At 36.2% G+C, this 20,726-nt stretch overlaps 1 protein-coding gene and 1 long non-coding RNA gene across 3 annotated transcripts; one reads left to right on the top strand and one right to left on the bottom strand.

The window, feature by feature from the left end:
- Positions 1 to 1,138: 1,138 nt before the first annotated feature.
- On the bottom strand, positions 1,139 to 2,672 carry LOC113159316. Of its 2 annotated transcripts, none has more exons than XR_003298613.1 (4): positions 2,637 to 2,672; positions 2,314 to 2,387; positions 2,051 to 2,146; positions 1,139 to 1,400 (listed from the first exon to the last, which is right to left on the bottom strand). It is a non-coding gene; the product is annotated as an uncharacterized LOC113159316 (long non-coding RNA). The 2 variants fall into 2 exon arrangements; XR_003298612.1 differs by having other exon boundaries at positions 1,139 to 1,391.
- Positions 2,673 to 8,804: 6,132 nt separating this feature from the next.
- Positions 8,805 to 17,319, top strand: osr1 (odd-skipped related transcription factor 1). The gene is made up of 3 exons (XM_026356779.1): positions 8,805 to 9,014; positions 13,329 to 14,014; positions 16,698 to 17,319. The coding sequence occupies exons 2-3, from the start codon at positions 13,344 to 13,346 to the stop codon at positions 16,828 to 16,830; spliced, it is 804 nt and encodes a 267-aa protein (XP_026212564.1). The 5' UTR covers positions 8,805 to 9,014; positions 13,329 to 13,343; the 3' UTR covers positions 16,831 to 17,319.
- Positions 17,320 to 20,726: the final 3,407 nt, after the last annotated feature.

Raw genomic sequence — 20,726 nt, 5'->3', positions numbered from 1 at the left:
GAGGCAAATAATTTTGTAGCAGCAAAGTAGCTTGTGACACAGGCAAAAAAGACATTTAACAATAAGTACATAGTGGAAGGGGGCTAGGAGAGGGGGGCTCATTGTCATCTTAGTTCTATAGGCAAACTGCATGGGTTCAGCAGGCTGACTATCACTGTGTTGTATGCAAGTTAGAAATGTAGGAGTAGTAAGATATGATGATTTTCAAACCTGCTGATACAGTCATTTGTCTATACTATAGACTCTATAAGATGTATAAGAAAGAAGAGAGAGCACTGCCTTGTGTTGAACCACACTGTAAAACCCGCTAAGTTAATAGAACTCAAAAAATTAGTTGAAACTGATTACATAAGAAATTTTGACTTAACATAACTTGTTTTTATAAGTCCAAAAAACATATGTTATCAAGTGAGTTCTACAAATTAGTTTTAATTGATACTAACTTGACTTTGTAAGTTCTAAATACTGCTTTTTATCATTGTTTTTAACTTGTTATTTTAAGTTCAGAATACAGAACTAATTTAAGTATAGTTAACTCTTATATATCAATTACAAGTAACAAAAAATAATTAGTTGCTCAGTAATAGATTTTTCAAGTAAAGCATACATGGTAAATAAAGTTGTATGCACTCTACTCTAACTTAAAGCTTTGCTTAACTAAAACTCAAAAATTAAAACACAATACTTAAAATTTCTTTTGAAACTGATTACATAAGTTTTTTTTAAATAGTTTTAACTCAATTTGTTAAACCCATACACTTTAACAGTAGATTACACAACAGAACAATAGGCCGTTTCAGAACAAGTTACTTCTTTATTAAGTAACCATCACTCAAGTCAAACATGCATGACAAAATAGCATCATAAAACAGTGCAAGAAATACTTGTAAAAAACTTCTAACACATATATAAGTATTACCTATTAACCCACAGTGATCAATGTAATTACATACTACAGTATGGCTAAACTTCTTCACATTTACCTAATTTAAAAATGATCAAATCACAAAAAATACTTCAATTGCTAACTATATTACAAAAGTGACTGTAGTGCATGTGTACAATCTTCAAGATAATAAAGTCACATCAGATTACTTCACTGATAAAAGGTCCTTTTTAAGACTCAGCACCTTGGGCCTTAACTTCCCATCATCTAGGCCCATCAACACATTCTGGATAAAGTTAAATGTGTTGGCCAACTTATTTGGGTAGCTCAGATGCAGGGCCTAAATAAGTGCCAAAAGCATTACAAAAGCATCAGCCAGTGTGGTGCAATCAACAACTACATTACCCTCAAGCACAACTGAAATCCTATCTGGAGAGAAGAATGTTGCTGGAGGTTGAGTTGATTAAGAGGAGTCCAACTGGTCACCTGTGTCTGGTTGTTCAACCTGTGACAACTGAAGAGAAAATAAGGTTACCTTACTTGGGGTACATCGCCTATGGTATCTCCAAAGGTAGACAGTATCAATCAAATTGAGCCATACAATAATGGTGTAAGGGTCAACCCATTCAGATAGAGAGAGTGCTGTCTTACTTAACAGGTCGACACAAAATGTGCTATAGTTGTTAAAATGTGTTTATCTGGAATAATTCACAACATTTTCATATTAAAGATTTAGTGACCCAACACACAAATTGTTGCTTATCTCCCACATCCTCTCATACTGTATAAACATCTCATTAATGCCTCCATATTGATCACATTAAATAAGTAAAAATTAGGTAAAAGTACTTGCATGAAGGAAAAGCATGACTTCCAATCACTTCTATTCATTTGGGTAAACAAATCTTCAGAAACTCCCATGACATTATACTCTTTTAGTTAAACAGTCCATGAACCAGGTTGGTGGATTAGTCCAATTAATGAGGAAAAAAAAACTCTCTTGTTGATAATTAAATGCAACTTTAATCTGAATGTGATGAAAATCTGAAGGTTTAATGATGTGCCCTAATCACACCAGGCCTATTGCACGTTATTCTTTAGCATAATGACATTTGTTTATATAAATGAACTGTTGCCTAAACTATAAACAATGTGCTAACTTACATCTCACATCTTAAGAAATGTTGAGTCGTCCTCATGCAGATATGCAGGAAGAGCTTGAAGGACAGCAGCACGTCTCACATCAACATCAATTTGATCCTTGAGTGTGAGAACAGAACTTGTTTCAGCATGGATGGTAAAGGTCACAGAAAAAAAAAAAAAAAAAAAAAAACGTATAATAATATGTCTCTTTCATTTCTTTGTGTGGTAAACCTAAGATTCCCAATGTTAGTATGTTCAGGTACCAATTTGTTTAAATAACTTACCTGAAGGTCATAAATCCGGAACAGCTGATCCAGAACTTCAGCTACTTTTCCTGAACGAATGAAGAATGTATGGTCTGTGTTGAAAAACCACACATAGCAGAATATTAGAATATATATATTTGAACATTTGTTATAAGTTATTTAATGTAAAAACTGAAAGATAAACTGCCAAAATATATCTAATGGTGGCTGAAGACATAAAAACCATCTTTATACTAGCACAATTCAAATGCCAGGTGTTAAGTGAAACTGACCAAGATACTATTGACACAAATAATTACATTTACCTAGACAAATAGATGAACTAAGAACAACATTTTCACCTGTGACTCCAGTTTAAGGGCAGGCCAACGTTCCAGTATGTCATTAACAGGCAGGTCATCACAGACAACCTCTTTCCGCAGCAGGGCAAAGGTGGTCTGCGTTAGCTTAGTGATCATAGGAAGATTTTTCTCAATCTTCTGAACTTCTCCAACAATTTGCAGTCTCAGCTGTTCAAGGCTCACAGCATCTTCACTTCTTGGGAAGTTAGGAAGGAAATACACTTTGGTCTTTTAACGTTAGTATGGGGAGCTTGTTTGTCTGGATTGTTTCTACTCCTCTTGCCTGAAAAGTAAATATAATCTCAATGGTGGTAACACAAAGTTTGCACCTCCAAGTCATTTTATCGGTTTCAGTGTTCTGTACTGAAAATGCACACAGCTTACTTGATTAAAAACTCCACCAAACAGGTGCTTCACTTTCAGCCTAAAGAGAGAATATAGAAAATTTAACGAAATTGAAATGTTAAAACTCTTCTGACACTACACTACAGAAACAATTGACCATTTATGACAAATACGCAACACTTCACATAATAAAATATTTTAAAAATCATATCACCAAATATGAAATGACTTTGATTTAACAACAACGTAACTTGTTTCATTTAATGACGCTCAGGTTATTCACTGTACTGATTCAAACCTATAATTCACATGATTTATAAAGACTTAGCTAAGCACATGTTACAACTCCTGTCTCAACATGGTCGTTTCACAGAGCCTCTATGTCACCGTTAGCTACTTAGCTCAACACAGCCAGACATGTATGAAAATTAAACCTGAGTAAAAAGTGACATTTTGACCTCAAGCGGTAACAAAAACATTAAGCAGCTGATTTGGCGCCATGAACGTTAGTTACTTGTTAAAACGGCAATATTAAGCAAGCAGTTAGCTCGACACACAGCCTCCCAATAAACTATTTATTCTACACAATATAGAAGAATTAGCTAAAATACCGTTCACCTCTCATATCCATAACAAAATACTGAAACTACAAAAGCTGATGAATCCAGAGAGACGACGACACCATGTTTCTTAACTCACCAGAGAAGTGGCACAGATTCAGCGTCGGTCCAACTGAGTCCTACAGTCAAAGGTCAAGTCAAAGATGCAGCCAACAACATTTCTGCCCAAACCAAACAGCTTTTTTCTACCAACAAGTGGGGCTGGATGAAAAAATGAAATAAATGCTGATGAGAAATCTACAAACAACAATCAAGGAGCATGATTTCCAGCACCATCAGAATCATGCAGACCAATTCATTTTACTCTCCTCCAGGTGTTTATAAATTTAGTTAAGTAGTGTTTTGGTGTAAACACCAAACCACCAACCCTGGGGTTCATTGATGACTGATCTACCACCAGAGATACTTCTGCCCTATGTGTGTAAAATGTGACCAAGCTACTCAGCACAATTCCTCAGAGTTAGGCTGGTTAGGTGGTTGACAGGGCCTAGCTTTGCAGTGCTTGAAAGTCTGCACAACCTGACAGGGCTTATATGAAACTATGTCAAGTCAAGTGTAGACTTGACCAGACCCACCACCTAATCCCAAAATTACCCTCTATATATCACTCTTAATCCTGGCTGACTCTTCCAGTGGTCCTCAACCCTCTGCCCCTGGCAGTAGAAAAGTGAGGTTTGGACCAAATGCACAACAATTTAGGATCTTTGCCCTGAATAAATAGCTTTATTTGAAAAGTTTTGCAATTTTATTTCACACTATTTCAAAGTTAAACACTAATGCTGACATCGTAAAACCATTGCTAAGTCTTTCATGTGCATTGTTTACCTTTAAACAGGTGTCCAGTAAATCTGCTGGGAAATTTATTACCATTTATTGGGATAAGAGAAGATATGCAGGTGCAGCCTGTGAACTTAATATAGAAAATGACACCCCATATCCTTATTAAAAGCACATTCAGTCTAGTCTAGTTTATTCAGTTCTTTTTGTGATATAAGGGGAGGAAATGGATGATTGGTAAACCATATCTACCTCACCTAAGACAGACTTTTTACCCAAAATGCAAATATTGCTTAATGCTCAATAATTTATCTGGGTGTCAACAGTGAAAAAGGCAGTGCATATGACTAGAACAGTAATTATTTTATGACAAAAACTTTATGTTAACCATTGAAGTTTGCATATCTAATACTCTGTGGTTAAATGGTTTAGTTGATGTAGGTGAGAGAAAAGATGCCCTGTCAGTAGGTATTATTTTAAAATCTTTTTTAGATTATATCAATGTTAATATTAATTGAAACCTGAAACTGGGGAAGGAAAAGCTCCCATTATCACTGTTTTTTTTTTTACTAGCTGAAGTAATAGTAGTGTCCACACTACTCATTTGACTTGTTTCAACTTGGTTTGAAATTGTTATGCTGTGTGAATTTATGTGTTTGGTTTGATTGATATAAATGTATTAGTTCATTGAACAAGTTAGGTAGTTGTTCTGACCTAAGAATCTAACTTAATTTAGACAATCTCGCAAATACTCTTAGTTTTGTTAATTTGTACTTTTGTATGTTTTGTTACTTTAAAGAAGTACTCTCCAAGTTGTTTAAAGCAGCCAAAATGTACAAAATGAGTACATGAAAATCATGTTAAGCTGCACCAAGCACTTTTAAAAATTATAAGTATACTGAGGTATGGATGAATTCAACATCCACCTCTATCATGGTTCATATAGTTTCTACTCGTGTGAAAGTAAACAACTGTGATCTAATAGATGTGTGTATTAAAGACACAGAATGTTTCTACCATGAACATTTTCTTTAAATACCTCGACAGAACAATATTTCAAGAGCCTTAACTTGACAAATGCATGCTAAGAAATCTACTAATATTCTAATTAGTTTTTTATTTTATCAACTCAATTTAATGAGCTGAGCTCATATTTTTAAGTTAAATATCTACTCTATACATGTCTTCCTTTGGCTATATTATTAGGAAACACTAATCAATTCATCAAACCTTAAGCATGCTTAAAAGAAATAAAGGCCTGGATGTCCTCCAATTTCCTTCTTCTAAACACAGACGATGATGATGACGAGACAGGAGTTATTTTGTTTGGTTAAAAAGACTATGTCTAATCGAATTCTTACCCTAGATGTGCATTTGCCTCAAGTAACACTGTGAGGAATCTCAGATTTATCTTTCACCAGGATATATCCTTCATATCATACCTAGAATAAATATCTAGAACTTCCTTTTTCCACCTGAGAAATATTGCTAAAATTATAAACATTTTGTCCCAAAGTGATGCTGAAAAAATAGTCCATGCATTTGTTACTTCCAGACTGGATTATTGTAATTTACTATTGATAGGATGTCCCAATAACTCCTTAAAAAGCCTCCAGTTAATCCAAAAGGCTGCAGCCAAAGTTCTGACTGGAATTATCAAGAGAAATCATATTTCACCTACATTAGCTTCTCTCCATTGGCTCCCTGTAAAATCCAGAAAATAATTTTAGAATAATTGTTTAGGTCCCCCAGGTCTGCTGGGGGACCTCTACTGAGCTCCTCTCCTCTCTATCCATTCAAATGCTAACATTGCATGTCATTAACTTTATGACTCTCCCGTAGTTGTGCTTCCTTCCCTCTGTCTCCTTCTCTCTGTACTTTTCTGCAGGTATCCTCGATCTGGGAGATGGATATCTCCAGAATTCAGTTGCTTGCCCAACTGACGGGTCCAGGTTGCTGCTTGTTGTGGCCTGCTGTTCTTTTCTTTGTCCTCTTTTCACTCACCCTAACCATTGGAGGCAGATGGCCTCCTACCCTGAGCCTGGTTCTGCTTTTCCTCTCCACTGTTCCCTAATGCTTGTAAATTTCCATTTCTTTTGTTTGTCCACCAACATGGAGATGAAGATGAAGTGGCTCACAGACACCAGATCTGATGACTTTGCAGGCGATGTAACGTCAAAACAATAATCAACAGGATGACCAACATACACTAAAATTTACTGTGAAATCCTCTCACTACTGTCACACAAACATACAGTAGTCCACAACACTTTGTTTTTTTCTCTTCCTGAGGCAGACACATGTACTCATGTACAACAGAAACTATCAGTGTGTCAAATAACACATCTATCAATGTCTCTTACACCTCATCTCAACTAGCGTGCTCAAAGATGTTTGCTTTGATCAGCATGTCCATATTAGATGAGATAGACTTTATGATAAGGCTACATACAACAGGCTTACAGGCTGTAGTTTAAGGTTTCCTGAAGTCAAACCTCTACTCAGGGGTATTAGTCGGCTACCATCCAACCTACCTTTAAAATCCTTGAAAAAGTGTTTTTAAAGTAATAATGTGACCAACTGCGCTGGAATTAAGTCTATGAAGATTTCCAGTCAATATTTAAAGTACATCATATTACAGAAACAACACTGGTCACTAACGATCTTCTCTTAGCGTCAGACAATATAAATGTATACTTATTTTCTGTCTAATGAAACAATTAAAGATCTTAAAATCTTTGCAAATTTGTTAAAAATAAAAGACAAACAACAACAACAAAAATCACAGTAATCACAGCTTTTGCTTAAATGTTGTTGAAGCACATTTAGCATTAATAAAGCCTCAGTGCTTTTTGAGTATAATGCTACAAGGGCAAAAACTATGAATACTTGCCATTAGACTCGAAACCGAGCCAAGCCATGAAGTCCAAGGAATTAAATGGTAAATGGTATATAGTGCTTTTCTACCTAACTAGTAGTCAAAGCGCTCCACTGCATCTCATTCACCCATTCACACACACAATCTGAAAATGGCTGTGCACCGATACTCCCCATCCAACCTGATAGAGCTTACCTCCAGTAGGGGTCCTTAGGCGAGACATTACCCTGCCTCGTACCTTGTAAGTGGCTTTGGTTCAAAGCATTTGTAGGGTGTGAATACTTATGTACCTGAGATTTTTAGTTTTTTTTATTTTTAGTAAATTTGCAATGATTTCAAACAAATTTCTCTGACATTGTCATTATAGGGTTTTGTTTGGGGAATTTTGAGCAAACAATGAATTGAATTAATTTTGGAATAAGGCTGAAACATAACATAATATAGAAAAAGTTAAACACTGTGATTACTTTTTGGTAAGCAGTGGTTTTCACCTCAGGACTCTCCCATGGATTAAGTTTTTGCCTTGTCTTTTTCTTATTGTTGAATAGTGAAGACAGGCCTGCAGTCATTTAGATGTTGTTCTGGGTTGTTTTATGACCTCCTGGATGGATAGCATTACTTTATTTCTCTCTCTCTATTTTTGAGTTGCTTAAGATTGCAACATGAGGCGTTGCTTTTGAGATATTTTAGTGTGCTTCACTTTTTGACCTTAATAATTAAAATTATCATTGAAAAAAGGCACTTTATATTTACTCAGGTTAACTTTGAAAATATCAGCAGAGTATATTAGGTCAACATGTGCTTCTTTATGTTATTTTGAGAAATATTTGCACAGATCCAGAATCGAAAAAGAAGAATGAAGACTACAATAAGAGAAACGACTTTACTAATACATTTAAGAATCTTAGAAGATAAATGCAATTCAGGAGGAAGTTGATTTGAAGAAGAAAATATTCCTCCAGCAGATGGCAGCTTTTGTTCAATGTTCAATATCAGTCCTTAACAGTCTGACATGAATATGCAAGCTGCAGGACAGTCAAAGTTACCATCTCTGGCCCTCTCCAATAAATAAAAACGTACAAAGCCAAAATGTTCAATTTAAAGTCTGTGTTAACAGCAGGGCACCAAAAGAAAGACTAAAGATGATTCTTCATGTGTTCAAACATGCACTCACAAAGCTCGGGTGCAGAGATGCGCAGATAGAGATGAGAAACAGTCAGTGGGAACACCTCCCTTCTTTACTGGAATATTTGAAAAATAAATTATGAAAACGCTGACTAGGCCTATTTGTTTTCAATAGCCCAGGTTATTCTATATCAAACTTTGGATTTGGGATATGGGTTTTGGATTAATTACATTCGCTGGTCCATGTAGCCTAAGCAGGAGTCGAATATGAAGGTTTCCCTACTTGACCCCAATGTATCAATTTGTGTGCTCTTGTGTTGTCTTGTGTCATGTGGGCTGGCTGAATGACGCAGCAGACGGAGTCGGACTGTGCGCTGCAATAAAGAGACGGTGGCAGCTGAGAGCACATAACAGTAGAGCAGAGAGGTGTCTCAGCAATTTCACTACTGTGCTTAGCAAGCCCAACCTCTTTTTCTGAGCTGACATCGGGGGAAAGCCGCAGCAGCACAAAACATGCTGCCATCACGGCAGTTACGTTAATTCATTGATTAAGACCGCTGTTGTTTATCAAACACACTGAAACTCCAACGGGATCCCAGGCTATATAAGGATTTTTTTTAAACATACATTTTGGTAAGTGTTAATTTTTATGTATATTTTTATAATGGAAATCAACTGAAATTCGCCTCTCCTTAAAACTTTAGATTTTATTGGTAAATTTACATACCGTGACATTACATTGCAATAGTATAAGTATTTATTTAGTAAAAATTAAATTGCAATGGAAGGCAGGGAGCTTTTCCAAACAGATGTGCAAATGGGAACATATTATTGCTTAAAGAATGTTTTGCTTGCTTTAGAAACTGTACGAAAGGCCGATGTGATACCCCTTATTTAAGACATGCGGATCGCTTATTTATCATTGTCTGCAAATGATCATCAACCTGCTCATATGAGTCATAATTTTCAAAATCATAATTTGCAAAAACATGACCACAACAAATCCGCTAAATAGAGCGACAATCTAGTCCATCCACAAGAGTTTGGATGGATGTAGTTGTAAGGGGACAATGTCTTTTCTCAACACTTTGTTAGAGAGTTTATAGTTCGCCAACTGGCAAACATCTCTAGTTGATTCAGTTAATAAAATGTATCATGTTTTGTATATTCAAAAAATATTTAAACCTGCTTTGACTTCAATAACCTTATAACTTATTTATTGTTGATCCAGAGAAATCCAACAAAAACATATGGAAGTAAAATGTACACAGCTAAGTTTCTGGACTTGAATGCCTCCTAAATTAGCACAGACGGACTGTAGATTGTTATTGATTTCAGTACCTGCAGTTCGTTAGACTTTATAGTATTCTTTCATGCAGACAGATTCTTGTAAATCCATGGTCAGTTTAAATCAATGGCTCATACTTTGGGGGTAAAATCCCCCAGGGGGAGATCTCAAGATGTTTAGAAAATAAAGTGAAAGAAACCATTATGTAACTTTGTGTGTCATGTCATACATGCCATACAAATATTTCTACTATTTCAGCCTGTTTTGTTTTTTCTTGTGAGTGTGAGTACTTGTGGTTCTCTTATCGTGTAGGTCCTTGTTGTTGAGTTAGTAGTGTTGTGAACATCACTACAATGGTTGCTTTAAGGTATGTTGAATATGGTATCAGTGGGTGTGGCTCAGGACACTGGTAAGTTAAGTTGACTGAAGTTGTAGCAAGTAAAACATGGTAAAGAACACTGTCATAGAGTACATTATAAGCCATATTGATTGCTGGTCAGATTATAGTTGGTTAACATGTAGTTCAACTAAAAACAATTTCAATGTTGAAGATGGCAACCTCTTTTGGTTCTCAAAAAGTAATTTTAAGTTTTCCATCAGTTACACCAACCACTCAGAAGAAGCTGTTATGCAAGGTATGAACATCCAGTGGAACTTTATGAGGTATGCAACAATATGGAACTTGTGTGGCCACTCTTCTGGTAGAAGGTTGTGTCAGACAAAAGTTACATACTGCTGCAGTGTTTCTTATTGTAATCATTTTTAAATTTCTGGAGTTACAGTGTTATGTCACCCACCCGCCCAATGCAGTGGGTACATCTCCAATGAGTTTGACCACAGACATTATCCCTACATAATCTACTTGTATTTCATTAATTCACTTTTATTCAGTGTATGGAGAACATTGCTTTTGCCTCTCTGCCGTGCCATTTTGTCCTATGCTTAAGAAACTCTTAAGCGTCTTAAAAAACCTCCTCCCTATTCCTAACAATTTTTCACCTTAAGAAGTTTCTTAAGGGCTAAGGTGCTTCATGAACATTTTTTATCTTTATTTGCTTGTAGTCTTCATGTAGAAATTATTAGTGACAGAATTATTGTCAACTCTTAGAAAATGTGAATATTGCCAAAGGTTCTAAAGACTTTGAATTAATGTATCCTAATGTTTACAGCATGTGTTTTCAATTGTGTTTTGCAGTCTTAAACCTTACAGTCAAAGCAGGGTATGCAAACATCAATAGGTTACGTGAGTCTAAACAGCACAGCCCTCACATTCTAAAAACTCATGAATAAAAATCAAATGGTTGGTGACTGACTGACCTGTCTTCAGCCTTAATCTTAAAGCATTTGTAATGTTTAACAGGTTTGTTTGCTCCATTTATTATGATTTCTATAGTGTGTATAAAACTGTAAACATTTGAACTGTGCTTTTTCTGTCAATATGAACTCCATTCCACTGTTTCAATTCAATTCAATTTTCAATTTTATTTGTATAGCGCCAATTTACAACAGAAGTTATCTCAAGGCACTTTACAGTGTAAGGTTTAAGACCTTACAGAAAATATTTATACAAAAAATTATAGAGAAAACCCAACAATCCCATTTGAGCAAGCTTTAGGCAACAGTGGAGAGGAAAAACTCCCTTTAGAGGAAAAAACCTCCAGCAGAACCAGGCTCATAGTGGGCGGCCATCTGCTATTTCTTGTTCGTTTACTAAATATATTAATATTGTTATCGTCATTGTTGTTTTTTCTCATAATAAAACTATCATCATCATCAATATGATGATATACCAAATGTTTTTTTTTTTCCATCAAATTTAAATAGTCTTTATGCTTTGAGTATTACAAATCATATTTGGTATCTTTGGAAATTCTGCGATGTAAAATCAGACAGTTATGTGGATTTGAATAACATTAGTTTGTAATGATGAGTCCAGTGCTGAATCCAACCACTTTGATGTTTATTTAGCTTTGTGTTTTACTTTGTACACAGTTGGGTAGTTTAATCTGTGTCATATTTATGATCAATATATTTTTGCATAATTTTATCTTATGTGAATATCCTGACAAAGTAAAGGGGACCTGAATGTGTGATATTGTGCACTACTTAACACTGTCTGGCTTAGGCTGTAATAAAATTCACAACAGTGTCTGTCTTTTCAAACTTCATCAGGTATTATGTATTGTATGTAATTAGAAAGTGGTTTGAAATAGAAATACTTAAGTAAAAGTACAGTAATTAAATGTAGTAATTAAGATAAATAAAAAGTAAATTAAAAGTAGAAAAGTAGAACACATTTTCCTCTGAAATGTACTACAAACCTTGAATCTGCACTTAAATCCAGCATCTCAGTGAAAGTATTTTGTGAGTGTGAAGCAGTGATGCAGAAGTTTGTGATTTAAAAATATAGTGTGTCTGTTGTATGAGATGTGGAACTAAGAGGAGTGGCCTGTGTTCACTCTAAGAACAAGGACTTGGAACTGTTGTGCCTGCTGTCTGTCAGTGTCTGCCTCAGACAAAGATGCAGTATTGTCTATTGTTATTCCTGCTTATCAAACCTGATTTAACAGCTCATAGGTATGCCTCAGCTTGAATGTTATGTTTCCCTGCCTTCAACAGCCCTGGGCATATTTCTGGTAACAGGAAACAAGCACACACTCACTCATTCTCTGTCTAACTCGCTAATCAACAACAATTTTTTTTTTTTAAGAAGACTCTTTTCATACCATTTAAAAAAACACAACTGCATAGTGTGACTCCACAAGCTAGAACTTTTCAAATGCTCAGCCCCAACCGAGCTGCTTCTTGTGGCAGGTTGTGCAAGCCCTATACATACCCTCCAAACTCACACAGCATGTGTCCCTTTAAGTTTGAAGCCAAACTAGAATGGTTCTTTATTGACAGCTGATTTCCTGTTCTAAGGGAACCCCAACCCTCCCAAAATGCACAAATAATCGGATAACTAAATGTATTTATAAAAACCACAACATAAAAGCAAACAGAAACCTGAACATTTATATAATGCTCTTGATATTAAATAATATAATTTTTGCATCTTTTAGGAGCTTTTTCCTAAATATTTGGACAGTGATTTGGGGTTTTCAATTGCTTGTAGAATAAACCTGAGTCTGAACACAAACAGCTAAACTGTATATTCAATTTGACAAAAGCACAGAACACACATAACAGAGTGATAAGGACCATGTAACATGGGCAATACTTGCTGCAATTTAAGCACAAGTTTACAACCATTGTGACACATGTCACATAGTTACTTGTTAGTTGAAAGCTGGGTCTGTAGTGGATTTGTTAGAGTACAAGCCAAGACCTGCTCCAGCCTGTTAAACCAGATGTGTCCATCAGTAACAGCATCTTGTGTATTAGTGATGCCACAATTAAAACAAACTGTGGATTACTTGTGTCGTGGACCTTGTGAGTGATCAAATGGCATCACACATCCCAAATATTGGCAGTAAAAATCCATATGCGCTTTGAATACAGTCACTGAGGTAATCAGAATTTTCAAATAAGCTCATGCAAATAATTCACTTAATATCAATATTATAAAACAATAACATTATAGAACAACATAAAGACATTTGAATTGGTAAAAAGTTGCTTAATTTAATCTACTAATGTTTTCTGTCTCTACCAAAAAGCCTGCTGGAACAGCCATGGGCAGCAAGACTCTGTCAGTACCAGTCCCTTTTCAACCGTCCCTCCATCTGGCCAACTACTCCCTCATCCAGAGCTCCACAGGCCTACAGCTGCCAGCAGATCATTTTCACAGCATTTACAGCTTCAGTGCCCTTCATGCTATCCACCTCCACCAGTGGACTCTTGGTTACCCAGCTTTTGCTGTGCCCCGCTGCACCATTTCCAAATTGCCTGCCCACTTGTCCTCCATGGCCTCCATACCTATATTCCCTCACATTCTGCCATCTAAGCAGGACTCAGCAGAGCTCATGCATAGCTCCAAGAACAAGCCCCGGTTTGACTTTGCTAACCTTGCAGCTGCAGCCACTCAGGATGATCATCTGAAAGCAGCGGACCTAAGCATGATAGGTGCTGCAGAAGCAACACAGGCTTCATCTCACCATCCAACCTCAGCTGCCCTGGAGTGCTTCCTAGATGTAGCCAAACTCTCCTCACCAGAGCGCAAGTCCAGCCGTGGCCGACAGCCCTCCAAGACCAAGAAAGAGTTTGTCTGCAAGTTCTGTGGACGCCATTTTACAAAATCTTACAACCTTTTGATCCATGAGAGGACACACACTGATGAGAGGCCGTATACCTGTGATATCTGCCACAAGGCTTTCAGAAGACAGGACCACTTAAGGGACCACAGGTGAGAGCCAGACTTTATCAAAGCTTTTCAAATTATACACATACTAAATACAATATTTGCTGTATAAAGAGTTACATTCTGAAACTGTAGATCCAACAACCATGCTCAGTTCATACAACAATGAAAAACGTGGTAAAGTAGATCTCCCCTTTTTTCAGTCTTCATAAAACATCTTCTGCTATTTATTATGTAAATGCAACATGGTAGCGAGCATAGTGTTTGTAGGATTAATTCATTTCTATAGATAATGTTACATTCAAATTAAATGCATATTCAGACTAAAATAGAGATTATAGACACATATTGCCTTTATGTTCAGATGACACTGCTTTCAAATTGTGCTTGTTTTGCCATCTTTTTTACTATACATCTGAAGTAAACTGAGTACCTGCCTTTACAAGAAGGTACAGTCAATACTGCAAGACATTATGACAGTATTATCCAGTACAGATGAACAGATATTTTAGTGTGAGCTGCAGAACAACTGCAGTAGTTCTCTATCTTATGTCTACGCATAAAGCCCAGTCCTGTGTGTACATCACCTGCATTTCAGTAACCATTTCAGTAACCATCACAGCCTGAACAAAATTGGCATGAAGTGTAAAAATATCCTACAGTGCCTTTAAAAAGTATTCACCCCTTTGTATGTTTCATTTTTTTATTGACATTATAAGTCAATCATGGTCAATGAAAGTTAGCGGCTTTGACAAAAAAAAAATTCTACAAAGTAATGTCAAGTTAAAGAAAAAAAAAGTGCGTTGTGTTGTGATCAGGTGTAAACAGCCCTTTTCAGGTTCATCCACAAATTCTCTATTGGATTGAGGTCTGGGCTTTGACTCGGTCACTTCCGAACATTCACATTGTTGTCAGTAAATAATTTCTATGTAGCTTTCTTCTTCGGGTCATTGTCTAGCTGGGAAACAAATCTTCTAAGCTGAAGTTGTCTTGTCGACTGAACAAGATTGTCCTATGTTTTGTCGCATTCATCTTAGCCTCTACCTTAAAATTTATGTTACATTTAGCAGACACTTTTTTCCAAAGCAACTTACAAGGGTAGGGCCAGCTGAGAAGAAGCATCCCCACAGCATGACACTGCCACCACCATTTTTCACATTGGGGATGGTGTGTTTGTGGTAATTTATTGTACGCCAAACATAGTGTCTCAATTTGTGATTTAACATGAGTTTTCTTCAACAGTCTTGCCACTCTCCCATAAAGCTTTGATTGGTAAAGAACCCAGGCAACAGTTGTTGTACGTACGTTGTACATCTCTCCTTTCTCAGTTGCTAAAGCTTGTAACTCCAAATATCATTTTAAAGGGGGTGAATATTATGGGTAACACTGATTTATCTTCCATATTTGTATTTAATTTACATTAATCAAACCAGTTTTCACTTTGACATTAATGAGGTATTTTTCTGAAATGTTTTTGTCTAAGTTGCCAACAATGATGTTATACATCAGTCATGGTGAAAATTTGTGTCAATAAAAGGACACATGAAAATTTGTGTCAATAAAAGGACACATTAAGGGGGTTAATACTTTTTATAGGCATTGTACAAGACAAGTAAAACATGATCCTAACTACATTAATTAATTCTGTAATGCAATTGTTGCAATTTGGCCCTATACAAATTAAAAAAAACTGTTAGACAGACAGAAAACAATGCTTAAACACCTCCTGTGTAATTGCTGTAAGGCTCAATTGTGTAACCACAATTTTACATTTGTCTAGGAGCAAGCAGCAAAAAACTGCTACTGTTAAATTAAATGAATTGATTTGATTAGTAAAATAGTCAAATAGACTCATTAGTAAGAATGTGTAGAGTTAGAGGGAGTTTAAGTGCAGCAGTTGATCTGACAATTTGGTGGTCCAGCTCTATAGAATTGAGCATATGTGTGGATATGATGTATTGCTTTCTAGCTTTAACTAATGTTATGCAAGAGGTGATACTTAACAAAATACATTTACTCAAGTGCAGAAGTACAATTTTGTTATTTTTTTATTTTACTGAAGTTCTGCAGTTATTTTACACCACTGCATCACAGAAGGAAATATTTATTTGACAGTTATAGTTACTAATTATTTGTAGATGTTGAGAGATCTCTGTTACTTACTTTTTGATTTACTTTTTGGTTACTAGAAAATTTCCCTTGCCATGATTATGACCTTTAAATATTCACCCATCAAATCTGGACTACAATTATACCTTAATGTTATCATCAGACATGACACCACATAAATCACAGTTTTTTACAGCATATCGAAGTAGAGCCAGTTACATGATTAGAAACAATGCATTCCATATACATAAAACCCCGTTCTCCTAAAGGAGAGTAGCACAAACAGAAAGTGTGTTAAATATTTTCAGTCGTTTACTCTGGACTATTACCTGCTGTATTTGCTCACACAGATATTAGGAAGACTTTGTACTAGGGAGCCCTCAGGATAAAGTTGTTTTCACAAAGTTGTATATGTTAAAAACTTGTGTTCTCACATGCAGCTTACCTGGGTAAAGTCTGGAGAAGTTTAGGATACTAGTGCATGTGCTCTTTTTTTTTTTACTTTGTTTGGAAGACATTTTATGAAGGTCATAAAGCCTAGCATGACCATTCACTACAAATAATGATGTCTTGAAATTTGAAAAGATTAACAATCTGTTATTTGATATTCCTCCTGCAGGTATATTCATTCCAAAGAAAAGCCCTTCAAGTGTCAGGAGTGTGGAAAGGGCTTCTGTCAGTCCAGGACTCTGGCTGTCCACAAAACATTGCACATGCAGGTCAAAGAACTGAAGCCAGCCAAGATCAAGTGATTCACTGTGCCAGTAGGAAAAGGATGAGAACACTGAATAAATATGACTAAAATCAGCAACAGTCATAGAACAACCAAGTACTTGGCAGAGCCTTCTCTTCCTATGTGAATGTTTCCTAATTATGTTTTATTAAGACAAAATACAAATAAAATCATTGTGGAGATGTGTATACTTTACTGCCAAGTCAGATTTTGATAATTGCACATTATAAAAATCTTGTAGCTGCTCAAAGTTAAAAAAAACTTTACTCAGAAACGTATAATCCAAAGACTTTATGAAACTGAAATGATATTTTAAAGTGAGGATAATCAAGCCATGTTAGCAACACGTTTTGCTTTTGAATACCACATTCCAATGTTTTTTTTTTTTTACCAATGCATTGTATCAAAATGTATTTTTGCACTTTAACCTGATTATTGATTATTTACATATATCACTGGATTTCATAAACCTATTTTTCAAAATTAATAATCATTTCAAAATAAAATATTTTACTGCAACTGGTTGGTTATGTGTCTGAGTGAAATAGAAATGATTGTATGTCTGATTGTATGTTGTGTAAGTGCTTATAGGTTTTCCAATGATGAGGACAATGATGAACAGAATAATGCAAATGGATGATAGACCAGCTTCTTACTCTCTACTTGCCCACTAATCCAAATGTGTATCATGCCCCACGTTTTCACTCTATGTAATTGAGAAATATTTCAAGGAGAGGGCAGGGGAAACAAAAACAACAGCCAAATGTAGCTACTAAATAAATCTGCACACTTCAGCTACAACAATAATACCACCTGGTGGTTTAATGTTGTAGTGTACAGGAGCCATAATAAGTACTCTTACTAGTCTGCAGCTACTCAGCTCAATCATGGACGGTATAAATACTGTGAGTATCTCATACATATATGTATATAGCAGACATTTTTTCAAGTTATCAAAAAATCTCATTAAGAACACAAAAGTGAACTACTGATTATGGGACCTGATTCAGTTTAATTATCTGTACCTCAGAACTCCATTGTTATTTCAAATCTATTAAAAACAATGAGACACACAATTACATACACACATTTCTTTAATGTGGACAGTAGCTCTACAAACAACTCCATGGACTTAAGTTAAGTTGAAAAGACATGACATGAAAATAGAAATGTAAACATATGTGCTTATAATGTTAGATAAATCTTTGTTCAGCACCATGAATTGTGTTATTGTGTTATAAATATTGTGAATATTCTGCCTGAAAGTATGGAGTACTATTGTAAAACACGACTACATAGGTTGTTTGCACCAGCAGCTTAAATTACCAAAATGGGCTGCAGTATTACTGTAGGGCAACATCTAAGTTAAACAATGTATATGGTCATTTATGTTGACCGACTTGTTGGTTTTAAGGACTATTTAGGGTTGAAAATTATAATATTTATGCAAGGCTGAGATTAGGCATTTAGTTATAAACTAAATAATGCATTCCCAAACCCCTAGGTTATTCACAACTATAGAAGAACATTAATGTGTGCGAGTGTGTTTATGTGTGTTGGCATGTTTATTGTGTCATGCAGGAAGAAGGCTGCTTGTCCAGGGGAAGGAGGAGAGCTGAACGGATGGTCGGCCTGTTGCTCACTGTTTCTCTTTAGTCAGGAACTCATCAGTCTGTCACCAACTCCCTGAACAGCCAGGGCCACATACAGGGGTGGAGAGATTAAGATGGCAGGGGATGGCATACGTGACATTAGGCTTGTAGAGTTTGAGAGAGAGGGACACAACCTCTGTCCTCAGACTGCTGGCAACATGATAATCCTAAACTACCCTTAACAAGAGTAAAGAGACAACAGGTAACAAAGAACTCAGTTTACACTCACTTTACAGGCTTGTGGGATAGTTATGACATGTCATAGATATAACTATAGCCATAGCTTTGTGTGTATGCCGTTCTAGAGGATGTAGGCGCTGTGCTTAAAATGGCCGCAAATCAGAAATGGTAAATGCCATAGTTTTGTGAAACCTTTAAAAATTAAGCTGGAAAGTCTATACTGTAAGCACATCTTGATTATTTTATATTTTAAATGTTCTTCATATGAACAAACTCTCTGCTGATGTAGTGAAAACTGTGGCCATCTCTCAAATCACACCACTGAGCCAGCACTTCAGCTCAGATATCACTGAACACTTCTGCTTGGGACTGGGTGCAAAATAATTTCCCCTAACTGGAACAAATTCAAATGGCTTCTGGTAGGCAAATGGCTGGTAGGCAGAAGAACAGCTGATGGAATGATCCAGCTCAAGGTGCAACAGGTATCTCAGAGAGTAATGGCCTACTCTTTCAAATAAGTATACTGTAGTATTTACTTCAGGCCTTACCATCCCATATTTCAAAAGCCATTATTTCTACTTGACCATCAGCATTTCCAGCAATCTCAGAATGGAAACCTATACAAACCCCCGCTACAAAAAAACAAACAAAAAAAAAACAACTCCTCATTGTTTTTACATTAAAGATTTATATATAAGCAATAGTATACACAGACACACACAATATATTGTGTATTCATCACTAATTTCTTTCTTACATGCATCTTGGCAGCTGGTGAAATTTGTGCCAGGAATTTCTGCTTTGTATTTATCACTGACATTGTTTTTAGTTTATAAGCTTATTTTCACATTGTAAATAATTACAATGTGAAAAAATGCTTGTGATAAAGCATGCCTTCAAATAAATTATGAAGATGTATCTTCATATTTTTATCACAGTGCTTCACCTGTTTTAATCTAGCTCTACAAAGTTGTGTTCCCCTGCTGCCTCCCTCAGCTCTTTCTCTCTCTAAGATTCCTCTTCTAGGGAGGCATTGCCTGGCCAACATCCACCAACAGGGTCAGACCAGGTCTAGTTTTCTATGCAAGTTGATTCTATGCATCGTCTTGTCAAGATAAACCACTGCTCTGTCTTCCCAGAGCTTACCTGCCTTTAACTAGCATTTGCTTTCCGGATTGAAACATCTCAACCACTGCACCATCTCTACTTCTTTCGGTTAGGAAATCTGTTTTCGTACACTCCTCACAGTTAGCATATGTGCTTGTATGCACAAATAGGTATATAAAAAGCAGTGTCAAAGCCCTTTTAGTAGCTTTTGAGAAGCACTATATGAGTGCAGACTATTTACTACTAGAGATAGAAACAAGAGTCCAAGAACAAGAAGCAAAACTCATGGAAAAAACAACAGCTGAGACAAGGGCAAGGTTCAGGTCCAGGTCAAAACATGGTCAGGAAATTCACTCAAGGCCAGGTCACAAGGCTGAATGACTGGGTGGAGAGCACTGTGAAAACTGACAATCTGGCAAGGACAAAGTGAACAGGAACATGCCTAAAAAGGGGCTAACAAGACACAGGTGAAAACAATAAGGGTAATGAGTGAAGTTGAAGACAAGACACAAGGCCGGGAACAGGAAGGAGACCAAAATAAAAGCACAAAACAGAAAACAGAGGCAGGATTATGACCCCTAAGAATCAACAAGTCTTCCTTAGATTTCTTCAGAAATCTTTGTTCAAGTCATTACATGCTAAACCTGTATTGTCAAGATCAGACTTTGATTTTAGGAAGATAATAAGGATTGAGGTCATATCTATGCAAAAATAGAGACCATTTAAAGTCTGAAAAATGCATGGCTTATGCCTTTGTGTGGAAGCCTCCAAATGTAAAGTGCCCCATGGTCCAATCTGGCACAATTAAGACCATGGCAATCGGTTTGATTATAATCAAGCCTTTTACAAAATTGTTTCATCGTGAGAGGAACATTGGAACATTGTTACAAATCCTTTTCCTTGCTTTTTCCTCCCTCGCTGGAGGAAGTCTGTATTTATTTATTTATTTTTTTGGTGGGGGATACAGTCATTCCCT

Source organism: Anabas testudineus, chromosome 12, assembly GCF_900324465.2.
Source record: "Anabas testudineus chromosome 12, fAnaTes1.2, whole genome shotgun sequence".
Classification (NCBI taxonomy): domain Eukaryota; kingdom Metazoa; phylum Chordata; class Actinopteri; order Anabantiformes; family Anabantidae; genus Anabas; species Anabas testudineus.
Note: the sequence above shows the minus strand (reverse complement) of the source record. Positions and strands in the feature narration are given on the sequence as shown.

Coding starts and splice junctions, on each gene's coding strand:
- osr1 (XM_026356779.1), top strand. CDS start 13,344: ATGGGCAGCAAGACTCTGTCAGTACCAGTCCCTTTTCAACCGTCCCTC. Junction 14,015..16,697: donor GACCACTTAAGGGACCACAG/GTGAGAGCCAGA, acceptor TTCCTCCTGCAG/GTATATTCATTCCAAAGAAA.